The sequence below is a fragment of the Cygnus olor genome, chromosome 23, assembly GCF_009769625.2.
Source record: "Cygnus olor isolate bCygOlo1 chromosome 23, bCygOlo1.pri.v2, whole genome shotgun sequence".
Taxonomy (NCBI): domain Eukaryota; kingdom Metazoa; phylum Chordata; class Aves; order Anseriformes; family Anatidae; genus Cygnus; species Cygnus olor.
In genome coordinates, this window is record NC_049191.1 from 617,438 (window position 1) to 635,354 (window position 17,917).

General features: G+C 69.8%; 5 protein-coding genes across 6 annotated transcripts; 3 read left to right on the forward strand and 2 right to left on the reverse strand.

Moving 5' to 3' along the window:
* Positions 1–469: 469 nt before the first annotated feature.
* Positions 470–17,281, reverse strand: PITHD1 (PITH domain containing 1). 2 transcript variants are annotated; one of them, XM_040535275.1, is made up of 7 exons: positions 17,061–17,281; positions 16,917–16,960; positions 16,762–16,839; positions 15,691–15,795; positions 15,059–15,167; positions 14,740–14,850; positions 470–517 (listed from the first exon to the last, which is right to left on the reverse strand). In XM_040535275.1, the coding sequence occupies exons 1-6, from the start codon at positions 17,250–17,252 to the stop codon at positions 14,749–14,751; spliced, it is 630 nt and encodes a 209-aa protein (XP_040391209.1). In that variant the 5' UTR covers positions 17,253–17,281; the 3' UTR covers positions 470–517; positions 14,740–14,748. The 2 variants fall into 2 exon arrangements, with proteins under 2 accessions (XP_040391209.1, XP_040391208.1); XM_040535274.1 differs by lacking the exon at positions 470–517 and having other exon boundaries at positions 14,631–14,850.
* HMGCL (3-hydroxy-3-methylglutaryl-CoA lyase) lies at positions 627–4,764 on the forward strand. Its single transcript, XM_040535269.1, has 9 exons — positions 627–718; positions 883–966; positions 1,070–1,177; positions 1,587–1,682; positions 2,212–2,360; positions 2,952–3,015; positions 3,355–3,543; positions 3,680–3,805; positions 4,126–4,764. Exons 1-9 carry the CDS (start codon positions 668–670, stop codon positions 4,225–4,227), a joined length of 969 nt encoding a protein of 322 aa, XP_040391203.1. The 5' UTR covers positions 627–667; the 3' UTR covers positions 4,228–4,764.
* Positions 5,158–8,479, forward strand: GALE (UDP-galactose-4-epimerase). The gene is made up of 10 exons (XM_040535268.1): positions 5,158–5,325; positions 5,597–5,712; positions 5,963–6,076; positions 6,217–6,393; positions 6,518–6,631; positions 6,727–6,793; positions 6,904–6,989; positions 7,107–7,184; positions 7,325–7,439; positions 7,527–8,479. Exons 1-10 carry the CDS (start codon positions 5,205–5,207, stop codon positions 7,580–7,582), a joined length of 1,044 nt encoding a protein of 347 aa, XP_040391202.1. The 5' UTR covers positions 5,158–5,204; the 3' UTR covers positions 7,583–8,479.
* On the forward strand, positions 8,620–10,085 carry LOC121059011 (translation initiation factor IF-2-like). The gene is made up of 2 exons (XM_040535267.1): positions 8,620–8,888; positions 8,947–10,085. The coding sequence occupies exons 1-2, from the start codon at positions 8,620–8,622 to the stop codon at positions 9,830–9,832; spliced, it is 1,155 nt and encodes a 384-aa protein (XP_040391201.1). The 3' UTR covers positions 9,833–10,085.
* On the reverse strand, positions 9,978–14,516 carry LYPLA2 (lysophospholipase 2). Its single transcript, XM_040535271.1, has 10 exons — positions 14,367–14,516; positions 13,465–13,570; positions 12,935–12,966; positions 12,300–12,365; positions 12,062–12,109; positions 11,814–11,884; positions 11,474–11,547; positions 11,282–11,383; positions 10,952–11,128; positions 9,978–10,817 (listed from the first exon to the last, which is right to left on the reverse strand). The coding sequence occupies exons 2-10, from the start codon at positions 13,540–13,542 to the stop codon at positions 10,767–10,769; spliced, it is 699 nt and encodes a 232-aa protein (XP_040391205.1). The 5' UTR covers positions 13,543–13,570; positions 14,367–14,516; the 3' UTR covers positions 9,978–10,766.
* Positions 17,282–17,917: the final 636 nt, after the last annotated feature.

Here is a 17,917-nt window from a genome sequence, read left to right on the forward strand (position 1 = left end):
TCACTCCGTCGGTCCGGGCTGCCTGCTGCGGCGCGCTGCTGGCGGGGGACGGCCCGCGGGGAGCAGCGGGGCCCGCTGGGTTGAAGCCGAGCTCCTTGGCAGCTGCTGGGGCTCCGCCGCCGCGCTCGTGGGTGGCGAGGCCGCACTCGGTGCTGGCGGGGACCGGCAGCGACCGCTCCGCAGGGGCCGTGCCGTGGCGGGGCTGCGGAGGGCGGGCGCGGGGTGGGCGCAGCGGGGCCGCTGCCCGGGGGGGGGCGGGGGGGTGGGGGGGGGGGGGCCGGGGCCGTGCAAACACGGGGCTGTTTGCTCAGCGCCGCCGGCACCGGGGCCGCCTATAAAGGGGCGGCTGCGGGCGGCGGGGGCAGACCGGGAGCGGCCCGGCCGGACCCCGAGCGCACGGCGGGAGCAGCCCGGCCACAGCCCGAGCGCAGAGCGGCCGCAGCCGGTCCCCGTCCCCGTCCGCGCCCCCGGTGCAGCCCGCCCCCGCCCCGCCGATGCCGCGCTGCGCCGCGCTGCCGCCGCCCCGCGAGGCCGCCCGGGGCCAGGTACGGGCGGGGGGGGAAGGGGGGAAGGGGGGAAGCGGGGCGGCTGCCCGCCGCCGTCACGTGACCGCCCGGCCGCCCGCTCTGGGGCACGTGACGGCGCGGTCACGTGGGGGGCGGCAACCATGGCGGCGGCGCGGAGGCTGCTGCCGCGCTGGGCGGGATCGCTGCGGCCGGTGAGGGGCGGGGGGGGGGCCGGGGAAGGGGGACGGGAACCGGGACGGGCACCGGGGACGGGGACCGGGAGGGGGACGGGGACTGGGAGGGGGGACCGGGACGGGAACCGGCGCCGGCCCCGCTCCGCTCCGCTCCCCCGACGCCCGCCCGTCTCTGTCCCCAGATCGGCGCCGCGGCCGCCGGCGCCCTCCCGCCCCGCGTGAAGGTGGTGGAGGTGGGGCCGCGCGACGGGCTGCAGAACGAGCAGGTAGGGCGGGCACCGGCACCGCCACCGGCACCGGCCCCGGGCGGGCGGGCGGAGGGCCGGGCGCGGGGCCGACCCCCCCGTCGCGCGTCTCGTTCGCCCGCAGAGCATCGTGCCGACGGCCGTGAAGATCGGGCTGATCGACATGCTGTCCGGGACGGGGCTGCGGGTCATCGAGGCCACCAGCTTCGTGTCGCCGCGGTGGGTGCCCCAGGTCAGTGCTCCGGGGGGTCCCGGCGTGGATCTGGGGGGACGACAGCCCGGCGAGCAGACCGCCCCCCCCCTTCCCCCGGCCCTCGGCACCGCGCCTGTAACGAGCGAGGAGCAGAAAAGCCAAATAACGGCGCTTCTGCCGTCGTGGCCCTTCCCTTCGCACCCGGGGGAGCGGCGCAGGCTCGCGCACAGCTGGCGGTGGACGCGGTGGCACTGGCTCGGCCGGCGACCGACCTTTGGTCCGTCCAGGTGCGCGGTGCTCTGGGCTCCCTAGAGGCCAGTTTCCCCCCGTTCTGCGTATCGCTGTTCCCATTCGTCAAAAATGAATTTTAGGAAATGTTTTATAACTTGTGGAAGTGGGTGACAAGCGTGTCGACACCCTCAGAAATCTGTCCGCGTTCCCTTTGCAGATGGCCGACCACGCTGAAGTCATGCAAGGGATCAATAAGTTGCCGGGTGTTAGTTATCCCGTGCTGACCCCAAATCTGAAAGGATTTCAGGCAGCGGTAAGAGATCGCAGTGTTAATGCTGGCAGCGTCCTGTGTGCAGGGCTGCCTGTGAAGGAACGTTTCAGCTGTGCTGAAGGGTGGGAAGCGCCCCTTGCATTCTCGTAGGCAGCAATTTCATCTTACAGTTCCTTGAAAAGAGAATTGCTCTGCTGGGGAGCTAGAAACCTGATGTTTATGTTAGAGAATACCTCAGTACGTTTTCTTTAGAGTAACTGTAAAAACTTGTCCGTTCTTTTAACGGGCAATGACGCTCTCAGGCCCATCTGCGTGTCCCACAGCCCTCACGACTGCATCCAGCACATGTGGCTTTGTTGTCACGTCTGTAACTTTCTGTTTGTTCTGAAGATAGACCAGGATGTCTTGTGTTTTTGCTGTAGAATGAACTGAGGAAAGAATTAGGCCATCCGGGGAAGAACTGGGAGGAAAAACCCTTTCTATAAAAGGGGAGAACTGCAGTCCTGGTTGTGCTGGTCATTTCCCTTGAAAGATAAATCATCTCACTTTAATTAATGCTTTCTGTTGGCAGGTGGCGGCGGGGGCCAAGGAAGTGTCCATCTTTGGAGCAGCGTCAGAGCTCTTCACCAAGAAGAACATCAACTGCTCCATAGAGGAGAGCCTGGAGAGGTTCAGCGAAGTGATGAGCGCCGCGCGAGCAGCCAGCATTCCCGTCCGGGGGTGAGGAGTTCTGCTGTGAGCTCAGCACCGAGCAGCTCACGGGGGAAATGTGGCTGCTCGAGGTTCTCCCTTTGGAGCGCAGCCCACACAGCACCGGGGAGGGAAATTTCTTTTAAATTTCACTGTCTGGGGGCAGCGTCTCTACCTGGATGGGTGCAAGCAGATGTGAGCTCTGTGCGTTGGGAAGCTTTAGTTCGGAAACAGCACCACGCTGGTAGAGTTGGAGGTGTTGGCTCGGTGCAAACTCTGGACGGCCCATGACAGTGTACACTCCATGTGGATTCACCCTTCATGTATTTGTTACATCTTCAGCTTTATCAAATAATCTGAAGTAATGCTGGCTTCTTGGCAGACGTGCCACGTTGAAGTGTTCAGATAGATATAAAACCTAACGGTCTGATGTGCTCTCATCTTAGCAAACTTTTCATTTTCATGGACAAAGCAACTGTAGAATAAATATGTATTTAAAAAGAAAAAGAATTCTTCCATTGCATAGAGAATGCAAAATGCTTCACAGTGTGTGCAGCAAATGGCTTGTACAATCTCACTTCAATTCTCTGGTTGAAAGTTACCTTTTTTTTTTAACTACAGATATGTTTCCTGTGTCCTTGGATGTCCCTATGAAGGGAAGATTTCTGCAGCTAAAGTTGCAGAGGTGAGTTGATAAATATAACCAGAATTTCTGTGAGGTTTTTGACTCCATTATAAAGACGTGAATGGGACCCCGGGGGCTGGAGAATGCATTGAGCCATTTAACCAAAGATGGGGAGAAAGCTGTAAACTCCCCCAGTCGATCTGCTGCCACACATAAGGAAGGGTGGGCGGTCTGGCTGATGTGGACGGGGGAACTCAGGGAGGTGGGTGGACCTGGAGTTTTCTGTTCCCAGAGGAATCTCACGGGGAGCATGCTCTGCTCCCTGTACAGTGGGCATCCAGCTTTGGGGAAAGTCACGACAAAGCTGCCTGCTCAGTACGTGTCTTGGCTTTTGGACAGGTCTCCAAGAAGATGTACTCGATGGGATGCTACGAGATCTCCCTCGGTGACACCATTGGCATCGGGACCCCAGGGAGCATGAGGGAGATGCTGACGGCGGTCATGAAGGAGGTGCCAGTTGGGGCTCTTGCTGTCCACTGCCACGATACCTATGGGCAAGCTCTTGCCAACATCTTGGTAGCACTTCAGGTAAGATTCTTACTTTGCAGCATTGCATGCTTCCTCAGGATTCTTCTGTGCTTGCTTGTGAACCAGAGGGTTCAGGAGCAGGATCGTGATTGCCCTTTAATTAAGGGGAGTTTACCGAGAATGGTTTTGCCTGCAGATGGGTGTGAGCGTGGTTGATGCTTCTGTTGCTGGCCTTGGAGGCTGCCCCTATGCCAAAGGAGCATCGGGAAACGTTGCTACAGAGGACTTGGTGTACATGCTGAACGGCCTGGGCATCCACACGGTAAGCGAGAGCCTCGCGTGGCGGCCGTTGGGGCTGGAGCGGGGTTGCAGAGCCTGGCCCGGAGAGCCCCAGCGCAGGAGGTGCGGGCTCTGGGCCCGCTGTGCCACGGCAGTCCCACCCACACAGGGAGCGCGTCCTGGCCCTCTTCCAGCGCTGTGCGATCTGACCACCCCTATCAGAGTCACACCGAGGGCCTCGTCTCGGCACCCTGCAGCCTCCCTCGGCCCCTGCTGCTGTGTCCCAGTGGTGCCAGTCCTTACTGGGCAGCTTCACGGGGCAGCGCTGGCACCAACGCCTCTGGTATCTTCTGTTCCCTGAAGGGCGTGGACCTGCAGAAGCTGATGGACACCGGTACGTTTATTTGCAACGCGCTGAACAGAAGAACCAACTCCAAGGTGTCCCAGGCCTCCTGCAGGCTGTGATACCGGGTCAGGCGTGTCCCCGGGTCACGCAGAAAGCGCGGGTCTGGCGCCGGCCAGGCTTCCCTTCTGTGCTGCTGCCTCTCCTCCTCAGCGTGCCTTTCAGACTCAGAGCTCGAGAGGAAACTCATCCGCTCGAATCTGTGAAGAAACGAACAACCTGGGACTGCTTCGCTGCTCCCTGAGCAGGCCGGGCGCGTGCCTGGGAGCGGGGAGGACGGGGGGCTGAGGGAGAGGGGGACGTGCCTCGCCTCCGCGGGGAGAGCGGAGCCCAGGGCCCGGGCCCGGCCCCGGGCAGCCTCCCGGTGCCTCGGGAGCGAGCCGCCGAGCAGCGTGCGGTGCCGAGGCGCCGCCGGGCCCGGCCCCGCCGGCAGCAGCAGGACCTGGGCTGGAGCCCGCGGCCTCCCCTCACGCTGCGCGGGGGGGACCGGGGGGCCCTGGGCCTGCCGCGGGGGGCTGGGGCCGCACCTGGCGCGGGACCCCGCCGGCTGCGGGCAGCGATCGCGGCGGTGTTTGTCTCAATAAAGTCACGGCACCGTGCGGGGAACGGCTCCGCTGCTCCGGGTTGGGGGGGGGCGGCCCCGGGGCTCCCCGGCCGCCGGGGGGCGCCGTGGGGGTCCCGCTGCCGGCCCCGGGCCCGTCCCGCCGCGCACGCGCCCTGCCGCCGTTTGGCCGCCCCGTAGCGGCGGTGCCACGTTGCCATGGAGAGCGGGGGGGCGGGGGGAGCGGCCGGGCCTTAAAGGGGCCGCGCCCGGCACCGGACCGGGACCGGCGGGGGGGGGAGGGCGGCCGGGACGGGCCCTGCCCCGTCCCCGGGGGGCTCCCGGGGTCCGCGGCGGCGGCTGCGGGGGGCCGGGGCCGGGGCCGGGGCCGGTTCCGGGCAGCGCCGTGGGCGGCCCCGCTCTGTCCCCGCCCCCGCGCGGTCCCTGCCGGGTCGGGACGTGGCGGCCCCGCCTCAGGCCCTGCCCCGCGCCGCAGCCATGGCGGAGCAGGTCCTGGTCACCGGCGGCGCCGGCTACATCGGCAGCCACTGCGTGCTGCAGCTGGCCGAGGCGGGGTACGCGCCCGTCGTGGTGGACAACCTGCACAACGCCATCCGAGGTGCGGCGCGGCCCGGGGGGGAAGGAGCCGGCAGCCCCGGCACCCTCCCGGTACCTCCCGGTACCTCCCGGTATCCCCCGGCACCCGGCCCCGTTACCCCCCATCCCCCTTTTATCCCCCCCCCGTTACCTCACCCCCTTCCCGTTACCCCCCGTTCCCCCCTGCTACCCCCCCGCGCTCTCTCCCCTCCCCGTCAGCCCCCCCCGTTCTCTCTCCCCCGTTACCCCCCGTTCCCTCCCGTTCCCTCCCGTTACCTCCCCCCGTCCCCCAGGCCCGGACGCGCTCCCCGAGAGCCTGCGCCGCGTGCAGCTCCTCGCCCGGCGCCCCATCGCCTTCCACGAGCTCGATGTCACCGACGGGGCCGCGCTGCGGGAGCTCTTCGGCAAGGTGCGGCCGGGGCTAGGGGGCTGCGGGCGCCAAACGGCCCCCGGGGCTGGTGGGGGAGGCTCCGGGGCGGGCACCGGGTGGCCGCTGCCTCGGGAGGGGGCTTCGTCCCGGCGGGGCGGGGCGGGCCGGGGCGGACCCCTCCTCGCGTCAGGCGGCCACGGGCCGCAGCGGGAGCCCCCCCCCCCCCCCCCCGCGACACCCGGGGGCTGCCCCGCGGCCCTCAGGCGTTGCCTTCCACCCCCCCCCCCAGCACCGCTTCTCGGCCGTGGTGCACTTCGCGGGGCTGAAGGCCGTGGGCGAGTCCGTGCGGCAGCCCCTGGAGTACGACCGGGTGAACCTCACCGGGACCATCCGCCTGCTGGAGGTGAGCCGAGGGGCGCTGCCCCCCCGCCCCCGCGGTGCCCCCCGGGCCAGCGCCGTGCGGTGCCCGCCGAGGGCAGAGCCACGTGGCTGAGCGGGGCGCGGAGCTGGCTGCCTCAGCAGCGGCCGGTGCCCGCCCCGCAGGCCATGAAAGCCCACGGCGTGAAGAACATCGTGTTCAGCAGCTCCGCCACCGTCTACGGGGACCCCAAGTACCTGCCGCTGGATGAGAACCACCCGGTCGGAGGCTGCACCAACCCCTACGGCAAATCCAAGTACTTCATCGAGGAGATGATTCGAGATCTTTGCAAGGCAGAGAAGGTGAGGAGCTGCTGCAGGGAGCCCGGGGCTGGGACCTGGGGGGTTTCCACCCCAAAGGGGGCTGGGGCTGGGGCTGCCCAGCAGCGCCGCAGAGAACTGCAGCCCCGTCTGTGCGCTTCCCTAGGACTGGAACGCCGTTCTCCTGCGCTACTTCAACCCTATCGGTGCCCACGAGTCCGGCATGATCGGAGAAGATCCTCAGGGCATCCCAAACAACCTCATGCCCTACGTGGCGCAGGTACTGCCCGGCTGCTGCCCTGGGGGACCTGCGGGCTTGCGGTGCCTGCGTGGCGCGGGCTGACGGCGCTCTCGCGGGCTTGTCCCTCCGAGCAGGTGGCAGTGGGGCGCCGGGAGTTCCTGAGCGTGTTTGGGAACGACTACGAGACGATCGACGGAACCGGTGCGTTGCTGCAGGACGGGGGGAGCAGAGAAACCCCCTCCCACCGGCAGCCAGCGCAGCTCGAGCCCGGCGGCCGGGCAGGGCTTGGCGCTCACCGTCTGTCCCGGCAGGTGTCAGGGATTACATCCACGTCGTGGATTTGGCCAAGGGCCATATCGCCGCTCTGAAGAAGCTCAAGGAGAACTGCGGCTGCAAGGTACCGAGAGCGGGGCTGGGCCTGGGCTGGGCTCTCAGCCCCGGGCGGGACGAGGGGGGGCCTGGCCCTCCTGCCCTCGCGGAGGGAGCTGATGCGCCCCCCTCGTCCTCCTGCCAGATCTACAACCTCGGCACCGGCACCGGCTACTCGGTCCTGCAGATGGTCCGTGCCATGGAGAAAGCCTCAGGGAGGGAGGTAGGAGCTGACCGCAGCCTGCGGGGCTGCGAGCACGGAGCCGGCAGCTCCTGCGGGGCTCCCTCGCCACCCCCAGCCCCCCCGCCTGCATCAGTGCCCCCCGCGGAGCCCCCCGCCCCCACGGCGCTGCTTTCCTGCAGATCAAGTACAAGTTCACGGGCCGGCGGGAGGGAGATGTGGCCTCTTGTTACGCCAACCCCGAGCTAGCTGAGCGTGAGCTGGGCTGGAAAGCTGCCTTTGGCCTGGACAAGATGTGTAAGAGCCCCCCCTCCCCGCTGCACTGTGCCCCCCCTCCCCGCTGCACCCCCCCCCGTCTCTCACTGCCTCTCTCCCCCGGTGCAGGCGAGGACCTGTGGCGGTGGCAGCTGCAGAACCCCACGGGCTTCAGCAAGAACTGAGCCCTGCCCTGGGGCTCGCCCGCCGGCCGAGGCTGCGCCCAGCCCAGGTGCGGGTCCTGCCCCCCCCCGCCCACCTCACGCCCGGGGCAGGAGCGGCCGCGGGCTCCCCCCTCCTCCTCCTCCCAGGTCCTCAGCACCTCACAGAGCAGCGCCACCACGACGAGGCAGCCAGGGCCCAGCCTCGGCACCCAGGGCACCAAATCCCCTCGTGGAAACGTCCGGGGGCTCTTGCGAGCCCCAGCAAGGAGGAGGTGCTGGGCTGGGAGCTGCAGCCACGGCCGAGGCTGCTCCTGGGCCCTCCCAAGTGCCCCAGAAAGCCGCCTCCCTTGTTCAAAGGGGTGAGTCTCGCTGAGGAAGCTGCCCCTTCGCTGCTGCCTCAGTCCCGGGGAGGCTTCTGGGCCCCGAGGGCAAGAGGCGAGGGCAGGGCGGTGCTGCCCAGCACCTCTGTCGTGGCCTCGGGCCCCAGGTGTCCCTCTGTCAGCCCCAGGGGGCCACCACGGGGTCTTCCCTCCAGCCCCGGGGACTGGGCCCTGCTGGCTGCCGGGGGCCTCCCCCGCCTCCTTCCTGCCCTCCCCAGTGGCCCTGGGGCCCAGGTCTCGCCTCCCGTGTGTGCTGGTGGGGCCGGAGGAGCCCCTGCCCAGGGCTGTGGGGGGCTCAGGTGTCTGCTCCTGCTTCTGTGGGGCCTGAGCAGCCGCTTCTGTAATCACGCTGCCAAAGGCTGCCCAGGAGAAGGCTCTGCTCCGCTGCCAAATCCGGATCCTATTTATTACGGCAGCGACACCGGCTGCGTTAGGCAGAGGCTGCGGCCAGCCCGGTGCGCTGTCCCTTAGATTGATAACTTAAGTTAAATTATGACTCGAGCTTTTGATTTGTTTCTAAATAAACGTTCTTACTTTCTAAGTGGCCGCTCCGTGCTGCTTTCCCTGCGCCAGGGCTGCTGCGCCCCACGAGGCAGCGTGGGGCACGGGGGAGCTGCGGGAGAGGCACCGACGGGGCGGGAGTGACAAAGGGCACCAGGGCTGCGCTGGGAGAGGTTTATGGTTTATTTAACCTTGTGGCTGACTCTGTGGAACACACACACACACAAAAAAATCCCAAACGTTTACAAGGAAGACAAGGAGAGGAGGGAGAAAAAAAAAAAAAGGGGGTGGGGGGGGGCCAGGAGGGGAGAAGAAAGCTGTGGTGAGGAATGGAGAGAAGCCGCTCGCCCTCCCGCGGTCCCAGCACGGCCCCGGTCGGTGCCGCTCACGCGGAGCGGGCAGAACGCGCTGCAGCGGGGCCACCGGGGCCTCCCAGCCTCTGCCCACGGGCGGCCGCGGCTCCCGGCCCCGCTGCGCCCACGGGTCCAGTTCAGGCGCGTGGGTCGGGCCGGCCGCCCGCGGGGAGCTGTGGTCCCGTCCCAGGCAGCCCCTCGCCGCCCTCCCGCCCCGGCCGGGGGCGCAGCAGCTTTACAGAGAGAAAGCAGAAGGGGCGGCAGCACCGAACCCCAAGCACGCGGAAGAGCCGGGCCCCCCCCGCTGCCAGCAGCAGCTTTGCTGGTTTAAGACTTCCCCAAGGAAACGAAGAAAGCCCAAAACAACCCAGGAAACCAAGGGTGGGTCCGACAGAGCCGGCTCTCCGGAGAGCGGGTTATTGCTTTGCACGTCCCAGGCGGGGAGGGCAGGGCCGGAGCCCCCCGCAGCCCTCGCCCCCCCCCGGGAGGTGCCTGCCCCCAGCCCCGGGGTGCCGAGGGGCTCTGCGGGGCGAGGGCAGGACAGGGCCCGGACGTCGCCCCACAGAGCCAGCGGGCCCGGGAGAGCCGCAGCCCTCAGCCCAGAGGGGCTTGAGGCTTTTGGTTTTTTAAAAGACGTTTCCAGCTCCAGCCCCGCGGGGCCCCGCAGTGCCGTGGGCTCAGCCCAGGGAGGAGAGGCGAGGAGAAGGGCAGCGCCGCTCAACAGCGAGTGCCCTCGGCCCTGCGGGAGGGGAGGGGGCAGCCGGGAGCCCCCCGGGAGCCCCCCCGCTGGCTGCCACGGCCCCGCGCCACTGCCGGTGCAGCCGGTGCCACAGCGCTCCTGGCCAGGGAGAGGCAAAGCCTGGGCTGCCGCTTCCAGCCAGCTGGGTGAAGGGGCCCGGCCCGGCCCCGGGCAGCCTCTGATTGCACACGGGAAGCCAACAGGGCCCCAGCCTCCGCCCGGGCACGGGGCAGCGCCGAGGCCCCGTGCGGCCCCGCAGGAGGGGCACGGCGGCTCCCGGGCGGTGCTGGTGAGGTGAGGGCTGGGAGCGGAGCCGCTCCCTCCCGCACGCCGGCCGGGGCCAGGAGCAGGCCCCCGGGGCCAGGAGCCCTTCCCTCGCCTCCCTCTCCCCCGCCCCGAGCCAGCCCGGGTCCAAAGGGAAGGAGAAGTAGCAGCAAGAGAGACGTTACGGACCTGGCCAGCGGGCACGGAGCTGGGCCGAGGGAGGGGGAGACGCCTCTGGGCCCCCCGCAGGGCTGAGGAGAAGATTGTAAAAGCAACGAGAGGAGGAGGAGGAAGGAGGCGATTATCTGGAGGAGGGCTGCAGGGGCGCAGGGCGAGCCCGGGGCAGTGTGCGTGTGCGACAGGGCCGGGGCCGGAGCCCCGCAGACGCCTCTCCGCCAGCCTTTGGCAGCGCCAGCCCGGAGCAGAGCCTCTCCCTGGGCCTCGAGGCGTTGGCAGGAGAGTCCCGGGTTCCTGAGCTCTGACCGAAAACCCGTGAGTCACCTGAGCGAGGCCGAGGGCAGAGGAGGAGCCCCAGGGGGTGCCCGGCCCTGCCCCGTGCCCACGCTGCTCCTGCCGCCGCGGGGGGCGCGTCCCACCCCTAACACTGTTACAAAAGAAAACAAATAACAAAGATCTCGCCCGCCCCCCGCCCGGCCCGAACGCTGCAGTGCCTGAACGGGAAACCGAGGGGAGGGCGACCCCCCCCCCCGCAACCGCTCAGAGCGAGAGGAGGAGAGGGAAGGCCACCCGGAGACGCGCCTCACAGAGCTCCGACCTCGGCTCCGAGGGCGGCGGGGAGGGACGGGCACCCCCAGCCGCAGCGGGGCGGCGCGAGGAGAGGGGACGAGGCGGGGGCCGGGCGGCGAGGGGGGGGCCACGGCTTCCGCGTGCAGCGGACGGGTCACGGGGGAAAGAGCGGCGGCGGCGGCCTCGGCGTCCTTCCCTGCGACAGTCTCGAGCGGCTCTGCCTAGATCCGGGGCAGCAGCTTCTCGATGAACTCCTTCACCGCCAGCATCTCCTGCGAGCGCAGAGCCCGGTGTGCGGGGCTGCGCGGGGCCGCCCGGGGCTTCGGGCTCAGCAGGTCCCTACCCGGGTCCGAGCCTCCGCCCGCCCCCGGCAGCCCCGTCCCCTCCGCCCGCCCGCGGCACTGACCTGGGGGCAGGAGCTGTGCATCACGCCGGGGTAGGTTTTGAACTGGACCTTGGCGGGGGTGACGACGGACTTCAGCTTCTCGGCAGTGAGGGCCCCGAAGCGCACGGGGATCATGGGGTCCATCTCCCCGTGGCACTGCAGGATGGCGATGTCCTTGTTCACGCCGTTGCTCGCCGCCTGCCGCCGGGGAGGGAGGGAGGAGGGGGGGGGGGTGAAGCCCCCGCCGCGGGCGGCTCGTGCCTGCAGCAGCCCCAGGCTCCCCGCAGCGGAGACCCGAGGGGAACCCCCACCCCGAAACCGCCCGCAGAGCGAGGGCGGCGGCGCGGGTACCTGCGGGAAGGCTTTGTGCAGCGGGAGCCAGCAGCTGAGCGCCACGATGCCGGCCAGCTGGTGCTGGCAGGTGAGCGCCGTGTACAGCGAGAGGGCGCCGCCCTGCAGCGGGAGGAAGGCGTCAGCGCCGCGAGTCCCCGGGCTTCGGGAAGGGAGGAGGGGGCTGAGCCCGCCCCCCGCAGCCCCGCTCACCTGCGAGAAGCCCCCCAGGATGATCCGGTTGGGTGGGATCCCGTTCTTCATCTCGTGCTCGATAATTGCTTTAACTGGACGAGGACAGAGGAACGGGTCGGTGAAACGGGGGAGCTGCCGAGGGACAACCCCGGGGCCTGGGGTGGGCGCAGGGCACAGGAGGGGCAGCCACGAGAGGTCCCCGGACTGGGCGGGGGGGGACAGGGAGAGGTCCCTGGCTGCAGCCAGGCTGGAACCACGGGACAGCAGAAAGGGGAGGCAGAAGGAACACAGCCACTGCTGCCCTGGAGAGGGAGAGACACCCAACAGCTCCGTGCTTCCCCTCCCCAAAGCCTCTTACTGTTTTCTGCAGCTTTCTTGATCCCAGCTTCATCCTCAGGTGCGTCCGGAGTCAAGCCCATCAGGTCAAACCTGGGAGGAGCAGCAGAGTCAGCCCCGAACCCGTCCGCCAGCGCGCGGGGAGGAGGGAGCTGGGAGCTCTGCCCTTCCCGGCTCCTGCAGGAGGCTGGGTTTTGGCAAATTCCCAAAATACCCCAAAAGGGTCCCTCCCGCTCCGGGAGACCCCCCCCCGGCACCCAAAGCACTGACCAGGAGGGCATGACCATCTTCATGTTGAGGGTTACGGGGATCCGGGGCCTGCGGAGACAAAAGTTGGGGGGTTCAGGTCAAAACGAACAGGAGCAGGGGGGGCAGGGTCCGGGCCCCGGCTGCAGGACGTCTGCCCCAGGGGCCTGCGGCAGGCTGGGGCTGCAGGGCGACTCCAGCGAGCACCCGCAGGTCCCAGCCGGGGCACCCGGGCCTCCCGAGCCCGTCGCCAAGCACTTACGCGTGAGGGCAGATGTATTTCACGTAGGGGAGGCGGATGGAGGAGAGAGCATCGGCCCAGCTGTGCCTGGGGAGAAGAGAGAAGAGAAAGGAGACCAGGGCTTGCCTGAGCACTTCGGAGGACACTGGCGACGGCGAGGGATCTCCCCCAGGACAGCTTTTCTCCAAGGCTGCCGATGCCCAGCCCTGACGCTGCTGTCGTGGCTCCCAACCCCCCGCCCCAACAGCCTGGAGCCCCCAGGAGCCCCCAGCCCAGACCTCAGCAGCCGGAGGCAGAGGGGCTGCCATCGGTGAGGGAAGAGGGGGAGAGAACCCCCCGTGCAGGGAGCAGCCTTTTGTTCCTGCCAGCCCGCAGCCCTCCCAGGGACGGGGAACACCGCCGTGTTATCTGCTTGTCCTAACGAGCACAGGAAGTCAACCCCGCGGGGAGCTGGGGGCTGCCGGCGTCATAAATATCGAAGCTGAGTGCAGACGGCCGCCGGCCAGAGGATCCCCGTTAGGGTGGATCAGCTCGTTAGGGATCGGCCGGGCTGCGGAGGCTGAGATCAGAGCCCCAGACACGGCCCCGAGCTGCCCCCGCGGCACCGGCTGGGCCCCGGCCCGCCCTCAGCACGCCACAGCTCCGGCAGCACTCACCCCGTGTCTCCCAGGCCGTGTAAGAAAATGACCTGTGGAATTAAGCAGAAAAACCAAAGAATTAGCTGGTGCGACGGCCGGCGTGCCGGGAGAGAGGCGGGGGTGCTGCAGGGATGTGGCAAAAGGCCACGCAGTCACTAATTAGCAGAGACTCAGGCAGCAATTAGCCGGAGCTGATGACACGTCTGGGCAGCTCTGAGCGTTACGGACGGGCGGAACAGGCACAGCAGCAGCAGCAGTGCCATCAGCGCCGTGCCCCCGGCTGCCCAGCAGCAGAGCCACCCAAAGCCCCACGGAACCCACCCTGCGCCGCTCCCGGTGCTCCCGGTGCCTGCTGCTTCTGCGCTGGGCCAGGCCCCAGAACCAAAGCTCCCAGCCCCGAGGACGGCCGCTCCTTCCCCCAGAGACCTCGCCGGCCCCGCGCCCCCTTTCAGCGGAGGCTGGAGGAGCCGGGGCACCGCGGGCTCAGCACACGGCCCCCCCAGCACCCCGCGGGAGCAGCCCCCGACCTGCCCCACGCAGCCCCTTACCGCGGCAGTCTCCCGCTCTGCCCCTGAGACGGTCACGGCGTCGGCGAGGAGGGGGACAGACATGTTGTTACCGCACATACACCGAGACAGACTCCGACGCTGGCACCTGCGGGACGGAGGCGCGGAGGTAAGGCGGGGAAACAACCCCCAGAGCTGCCGGGGGCGCCCCGGGACAGCCCCGCCGTGCCCAGCGCCCCCAAACGCTCCCCGCGCCGCAGCTCCGGGGCCGCGCGGGGGACGGGCGAGCGGGGACTGGCGGCGTCGGGAGCGTTAAAATCGGCTCCGGGGCACCTCAGAGCCGGAGCCGTGCCCGGGACGGCAGCGGGGGGCCGGGGGGGCGGCAGCGGGTCCCGGCCGCGGGGAGCCCGACCCGCGTCTGCCGCGGGGGGAGCCCCGGCCCCGGGCAGGGCCGGCCGCCGCCTCCCGGGGCGCGGCGAGCAGCGGAGCCCCCGCTCCCGGCCGGTCCCAGCCGGGCCCCGGCAGCGCTGCCCCCCCCCGGCCCCGCTCCCCGCCCCCGCCCGGGCCGGGCCCCGCTCCGCAGCCGCCGCCCGGCTCCCCGGGGCGGGCAGGGCACGGCCCGGGGGGTTCGGCTCCGGTCCCGCGGGCGGCCCCGGGCCCCGGCCCTGCCGTACCGGGGGCGGGCGCGGGGCTGCCCCGGGTGCCCGCAGCGCCCCGGCAGCGGCAGGGGGCAGCCCCGGGGGGGCCCGGCCGCCCCCCGGGAGGCACCGCGGAGGGCCCGGCCCGGCCCGGAGCAGCTCGGCACCTCCCGGCCCCGCTCGGGGCGCCCCGGGCCTGGGGGGGGCGGGGGGGGGCAGCGCCCCCGCCGCCGCCGCCCCCGCCCCGCAGCGCCCCCCGAGCCGGCCCGGCCCGGCCCCCCCCCCCCCGCAGCCCCCGCCCCGCACCTCGGCCCGGGCCCGCCGCGCTCCCGGCTCGCCGCCGCGCTCCCACCGGAACTTCCGCCCGCGGGTGGCGGCCGGGGCTGCGCGGCGGAAGTGACGCACCCCCCCCCCCGGGGCGGCCATCTCAGCCACCGGGCCCCGCCCCCGGCCGGAACCGGGCACGGCAGCACCGGGAGCGCGGCCCCGGCCCCCCCCCCGGCTTCCCCCCGGCCCCCTCCGGTCGCCCCCGGCCCCGCCGCGCGCGGGAGACGAGGCCACAGCGGCGGCTCCGAGCCCGGTCCTTTATTGGCAGCGAGGAGGGGCCGGCGCCGGGGGAGGGCTCGCAGCGGGGCCGGTACCGGGCCGCAGCCCCCCGGAGCCCCCCGCCCGTCCCGCCCCGGCGGCGCTAGGAGATGAAGTGCGTCTGCGGGGTGAGCTGCTGCAGCCGGTGCTCGGCCGGGTTGGGCGCCGCCTCGTAGCTGCAGATGGTCACCTCGTGCCGGGCGGCCTGCGGGGACGCGGCAGGGCGGAACGGCACCGAACGGCCCTGACACGGCCCCGGGAGCTGCCCCGCGCCCCCCCTCACCCGCCCCCGGCCTTCCCCCCTCACCGGTCCGCCCACGTCCTCCTCAGCTGAGCCCAGCCTGAGCTGCGAGTCAAGGCTCTCCTCACAGCAGTAACCCAGCCCTGCTCAGCTTTGCCCTGCGCAGACCTACCTCTGTCCACTCTCCCTTGAGGCCTATATAAAATATCTTTGTCGTCTCTGCTCCGAAGTTCTTCGGGAAGTGGATGGAGAGATGGTTAACGCTGGAGAAACGGGCAACTCTGCAAGGAAAAACCCCCTGAAGACGGCTCTGCGTCCAGGCTGCCGCCCCAGAGGCAGGGCGGTGGCGCCGTCCTGCGTTACCGCCTCCTGGCCCCAGCTGAGCGCTGCACATCGCTCCTACCCTATCCGAGTCAGACCTGGGGGCAAACGAGCGAGGGGGCAGGAGGAGCAGCTTCCCTCGTCCCTGCGGTGAGCAGCCATCGCCCCGGCCAGCAATGAGCTGTCACTGGGGCCAGGACACCGGGGCAGTTCTGCTCCCCACAGAGCCTGGGCCATGAGCAGCAGGCACCCCGTGCTCTGGGGAGGGTCTGTCACGGTTGGGGATCACAGCTCTCACCTGACAAGGGCAGGACAGAGCCAGGGGAGACAAATTCTATGACAGGCAGCAGTGAGCTGCAAGGGAGGGAATTGCCCCCACTGACGCTCTGCTAAAGCCCAGCGGCACCTCAGCAGGCTGAAGGGGCTGAAAGGGGGCAGCTCCTCCGCTCAGGAAAGGCAACACCTGCACGCCCGATGCCGTACTTGGTGGGGTACTCCAGCTCGCCCGTGGGGTCCCGGTTCAGGCTGAACATCTGATCCGGTTCCCTGGCTGCATCATCGAAGGACATGTGAGGAATGTTCTTGAACCTGGGAAGAGAGGAAGGAAACCTGGGAAGTTATTAAGTGCACATCAACTAATTGGTTTCCTCCCCATTCATTAGCACTACCTGGATTCTTCTCAACAATGACACGCTGGACTTGCTTTGCCTACTACAGGAGAAATTACCAACGCCACCACAATGCATCATCATGTTCCAGAACACTCAACACCCTGAAGAACTACCAAGCTAGAGAGCAAGGAACAAAGCTGAGGAGATGCAGATGTCAGCACACGTGGGTACGTGAAGGAACCCAGGCTCTGGTACAAGGGAAAGCAGGGGAGCGGCCGCCCCAGTACAAGGCTGGGTACCGATTCCTGCTCCTCGGCTCGTAACAAGTTACAGCCGAGCGCAGCGCTGGCGTTTTTGGTCGATACAAAGGAGTAAAACAGACCAACACCAGGACCAGGAGCCCCTTGTTCTCTTTCCATGTGCAAAACAAGCCCTGACGGCGCTTCACATCCATGTTTGTGGCACAGCGAGGGCAACGTTGACTTCATAATGGTGGCTTCCCCCCTCCCCCCAGCAATCACTGCATACTCAATACTCTTCCGTAAGGGAAAAAAAGCAGCAGCAAGGAGCCCTCCCCTGCCGGAGCTAACGCAGGCTGCACGGATGAGCAGAGCAGGAGCGCTGGGCAGAGCCCCGCAGGCCTCACCTGGGGGCAGGACATTCCCACGTCCCTCCCCCCTCCTGCAGCACGACCCGTGCCTTCCCCGGCCCATTCCCCCTTCTGCAGCCCTTGAAGCCGGCAGCGGGCCGGTGCCGTCAGGGCACGCAGGCGGCGCTGTGACCGTCGAGTTCTAGCCGAAATCGGCGCTCCGTTTCTCAAGCGACGGTCAGCGAGCAGCCGGGGTCGCCCCGTGCGGGTCCCGGCTTCCTTCTGCCGGGCCCGGCACAACCCCGCTGAGCCACCCGGGGCCGGGGGCTCCGTCGCAGCGCCCGCGGTACTCACAGCCTCATCTCCGCCGGGTGCGAGCCGTCGTCCTCGCCCATGACGATGACGCCCTTCAGCTTGACGCTGCCCGTGAACCTGCGGGGAGACGCACGGCGCTGCCCCCCCGCGCCCGCCCTGCCCCTCCCCGGCCCCGCAGCCGGGCCCGCACTCACGGCACGTTGAAGAGCAGCTCCGCGTCCTCGTCGCTCTCCACGAACTGCGGGGAGAGGAGCGGGGCGGGGGGGGGGCTGGCACCGGGACGCCGAGCGCGGCTCAGCCCGGGGCCCCCCGCCCGGCCCGGCCCGGCCCGGCCGCACCTTCCCGCGGTCGCCGCGCTCCTCCCAGGCGCGGAAGACGAGGGCTCCGCTGCCGTCGCGGCGCTCGTTGAGGCAGTGCAGGCGCTGCCGGTCGATCCGCAGGTGCAGCCCCCAGGCCGCGCCCCGCTCCCCGCCGCCCCCCGCCCCGCAGCAGCAGCAGCGCCCGGGGCCGTGCGCGGGACCCTGCGCCATGGCCACGCCCCGCCCACAGCGAGCCCCGCCCCGCCCACAGCGAGCCCCGCCCACGGAGAGCCCCGCCCCGCCCGCGAGCCCCGCCCACAGCGAGCCCCGCCCCTCCCACGAGCCCCGCCCGCTGCCTCCGAGCCCCGCCCGCCGCCCCCTCCTCTTTGCATTCCCCGCCCACCCGCAAGCCCCGCCCACCCATTTCACGCCCCGCCCACCGCAAGCCCCGCCCCCTCCCCCTTCCGCGCCCCGCCCACCCCGGAGCCCCGCGCCGGGCTCGGGGCCGCTCAGCTCCGGGCCCCGCCGCCCCCCCCCCCCCCCGCCCCCGGCCGGGCACCCACGGGGGGGTCCCAGCAGCCGCCGGGGGGGCCCAGGGGTGCCCGCGGTCCTGTGGCCCCCGCCCCGAGGAGGCGCGGACGCGGCACGGGGGGCAGGAGGCGAGGTACTGCGGGCTAACCGCGGCCCCGCGGGCCCCGCACCGCAGCCCAGCGCTACGCGGGAAGCCGAACGCGGCCGGCCCGCGGCACCGGCCTGGGAGCGCCGCTCCGGGACCGTCAGAGAAGGGCGGAGCGGGGCGCAGCGGGGCGCTGGAACCGGGACACCGCGAACGGCAGCGCGCGGGATTTGCGCCGAAGCCGCCCCGGGGGGACGCCGCGGCGGGGGCTCCCCGCTCA